This window comes from Culex quinquefasciatus, chromosome 1 (genome assembly GCF_015732765.1).
Source record: "Culex quinquefasciatus strain JHB chromosome 1, VPISU_Cqui_1.0_pri_paternal, whole genome shotgun sequence".
In the NCBI taxonomy this organism is placed as follows: Eukaryota; Metazoa; Arthropoda; class Insecta; order Diptera; family Culicidae; genus Culex; species Culex quinquefasciatus.
The window spans coordinates 94146309-94149337 of NC_051861.1; the positions used below are offsets into that span (position 1 = coordinate 94146309).

At 41.4% G+C, this 3029-nt stretch overlaps 1 protein-coding gene across 2 annotated transcripts; it reads left to right on the forward strand.

Moving 5' to 3' along the window:
* Positions 1–361: 361 nt before the first annotated feature.
* LOC6053269 (odorant receptor 67d) lies at positions 362–1663 on the forward strand. Of its 2 annotated transcripts, XM_038248581.1 has the most exons (4): positions 362–948; positions 1048–1251; positions 1309–1554; positions 1609–1663. In XM_038248581.1, the coding sequence occupies exons 1-4, from the start codon at positions 403–405 to the stop codon at positions 1654–1656; spliced, it is 1044 nt and encodes a 347-aa protein (XP_038104509.1). In that variant the 5' UTR covers positions 362–402; the 3' UTR covers positions 1657–1663. The 2 variants fall into 2 exon arrangements, with proteins under 2 accessions (XP_038104509.1, XP_038104508.1); XM_038248580.1 differs by having other exon boundaries at positions 362–1251.
* Positions 1664–3029: the final 1366 nt, after the last annotated feature.

Sequence of the window (3029 nt, forward strand, 5' to 3'; positions counted from 1 at the left end):
AACAATTTTTAATGTTCGCTAACAACACTCTCTACTTTTGGCGAATAGTGAATTGGTTCCACTTTGACTGTACAAAATTGAGCACCCAGGTTTCTACAAGTTCTCTCTTTGAAAAATCATGCATTATCTATAGTTTTGAATGAACAATTCGTCTAGTTTTTTTTAAACTTACGAGAGAAAAGCTTATAACAACCGTTTACGGTGAGAAACCCAGCACATGCTGAACCTTGACCTTTCTTTGATATTTCTTACCCTCATTAGCACTGCTGCAATTAACATTTCGTATAGCACAAGCTCTGCTCAATTACACGCCATCAATGTATTCTTCTTGTAGTATCGTTTCTTGTCCCACTTGCAAGTAACATTCCCATCGCAACACCACCGCATTAGTCCGCAGCCAGTATGACTTACCGGAGGCCATTGCAAGTGTTCGAACGGATTACCTCCGCAAACCGGTGGGTCCTGAAGCTGCTCGGCATTGACGTCTTCAATCCGAACTTTCGCTACTCGACGGCCACGTGGGTGATTTGGTCGCTGGCCAGTTTCTTCATCCTGGTCACCGGTTACGATCTGTACCGCTTTCGGAACGACGTGTTTAACTTTGCGTTCGCGCTGGTCACCCTGGGGTACGCCGTGATTGGTGTCTCCAGGCTGGGGTTCTTCCTGGGCAGTCCTGCGGCATACTCGCAGATCTTTGCCGAGAGTAAGGAAACCTACAGGCAGGAGTCAAGTGAGCGTAGCCGGGAGGTTCAGCAAAAGTACACGATTATGCTGAAGCAGTGTGTGATGTTGTACAGTGGTTGCTTCCTAGGAGGATGCATCATTGCTGGAGTGCTTCCGTTTGCGGTTTACTGGTGGACGGAACAGAAGGTTCTACCGTTTGGGGTGATCCTGCCATTTACCGACCCTGACACCATGGAAGGTTACCAGCTGAACTACCTGTACCAGGTGAGCTGTATCGCCTGGACTCCTCCCGGGCTGACCGCAACCCAGAACATGTACTTTGCGTTGGTGTTCAACATCTGCATCCAGTACGATGTGCTACAGCTGAAGCTGGAGGATCTGGACAAGCTGATCGAGGACACCGCAGAGTACTCCGTGATTCAGCAAAAGTTGGTCGAAATCATCCACTGTCAGCAGCATCTGAGCGCGTTCGTTACCGAAATCGAGCGCATCTTTGCGGTGCAGATGTTCATCGAGATCTCCAGTATGGCCATGCAGATTGTCGTGATTTTGTTCGTCGAGCATATCGTGAGAGCAATTTCGTTACAAAAGTGCCAAAACACGCTCAGCCCTTTTCGTTTGCAGGACCTCTGGATTCCCGGCTACCTGGCGATCATCGTGGCGACCTTTCAGCTGTTGATTTTTTGCGCGCTGGGCACCTTCATCAGTATCAAGGCAGACCTGTTCGCCGAATCGGTGTACAACGTCTCGTGGCACCAGATTCGCATCCCGGAGCAGCAAAGCATCAAGTTTATGATGGCGAAATCGCAGCAATCGCTGCTGCTGACGTTCGGAGGCATGCTGCCGCTGGATATGAACCTGTTTTTGTCGGTAGGGTGAAACACTTTTTAGTGTGTACGATGGTTTCATGCAGATTTCTTGCAGGTTTACAGAAAAATCTACTCAATTTTTATGATGCTGCAGAACGTTTAATAAGGAATCGTGAAGTTTGGTTTATACCATGATTGTGAAATTTTACTCTTGGAATTCCTTAAACATTTTTCATCTACTGATATTTATATTATATTTTGATTGATACTTTAGCAAAATACCATAATATGTTGATAGGGTAGAGTAGTCATCAATGAGACACGGGGAACAATGATAAAATGGCTCTCACAAGTCGTAGTTTCAACCAATCAGGCTCATATTTGGGGGAAAGGTGTGTCTACTAGATACACATCTGCCATATTAGTGGCTTTGGTTATGAACGCTCCCTTGAAAAGTAATTCATAAATGTTTGATTATGGGGTGTAAAAGTAAATTATGGACAAAAAATACTTTTTCGCTCGTAGGCTGCCATTTACACAAAAACTAATATTTCTTCAAATTTCTTTCGACGTTCCATAGGGATTAAGTTGGGCTACAATGTCCTTTTATTAGGTTTGGCCAAAATTTAGAATATACCCAGAATCCAGGGCTGTCTCATTGTTCCCCACTCATTTTAGCCCATGGGTAACAATGAGACACTTTGATTTTTCTTCAATAAACTTTTCAAAATCGATGAAAATCTTTCAAAACATGAATTAAAAGTGATTTTTGGCATATTTATAGAGTTTAAACTTCATTTAGCCAAAAATACAAAGTTATTTGGTATTAATATATGGATTTTACAAAATTTCAATACTTTTTAGTGTAACTTTTGTTATTAAAAGTTTCATGTTGGCAAAATTGCTCTAAAATGTTCAAAGCAAGTCACCTGCAATGGAACAATACAAAAACATGATGTTTTGCTAGAAAAATGTTGATTTTCGTAAAGTGTCTCATTGTTCCCCAGCTGTCTCATTGTTCCTGCCAAGTGCGTCTACAATGAGACAGTTGAATAACTCTGGCTGTAGATGTCGGATCGATCTCATATTTTGGTCAATGTTAGAACACATTAAAAGAAAGATAATGCAACTAAAAGCTCATTAAAACATTATAATGAAAAAATTAGAAAAATCGTTGAAAGTTGAAAACCAAAAGTGTCTCATTGATGACTACCCTACCCTATAACAAGTTTGCTACAGCATGGATAATTTACCTTACATCACTTTAGTTCTAACATTTCAAAGCTGAAAGTACAGGCATGCCTCGGTTTAGCACCGCATATGGGGGATGCCAAACCGAGGCGTGCATAACTGATGCACAAAGCTTATGGGATTTTGGCTATATGGGAAACATTGGCTATAATCGAATGAAAAATCATACAATCATCAAAAAATTATAGTGTTTTGGAATCGGGGTGATCGTCGCTATCCATTTTAATTATAGTTACATTAAAATTTTGACTAAAATATGTTTTTTCCTGTATTTTGAAAATGCAT

Excerpts from the sequence above, each read along its gene's own strand:
- LOC6053269 (XM_038248580.1), top strand. The coding sequence starts at position 403 with ATGACTTACCGGAGGCCATTGCAAGTGTTCGAACGGATTACCTCCGCA. Across the intron at positions 1,252-1,308 it reads TTTTGTTCGTCGAGCATATC|GACCTCTGGATTCCCGGCTA; the intron begins GTGAGAGCAATT and ends TTTCGTTTGCAG. Across the intron at positions 1,555-1,608 it reads ATATGAACCTGTTTTTGTCG|GTTTACAGAAAAATCTACTC; the intron begins GTAGGGTGAAAC and ends GATTTCTTGCAG.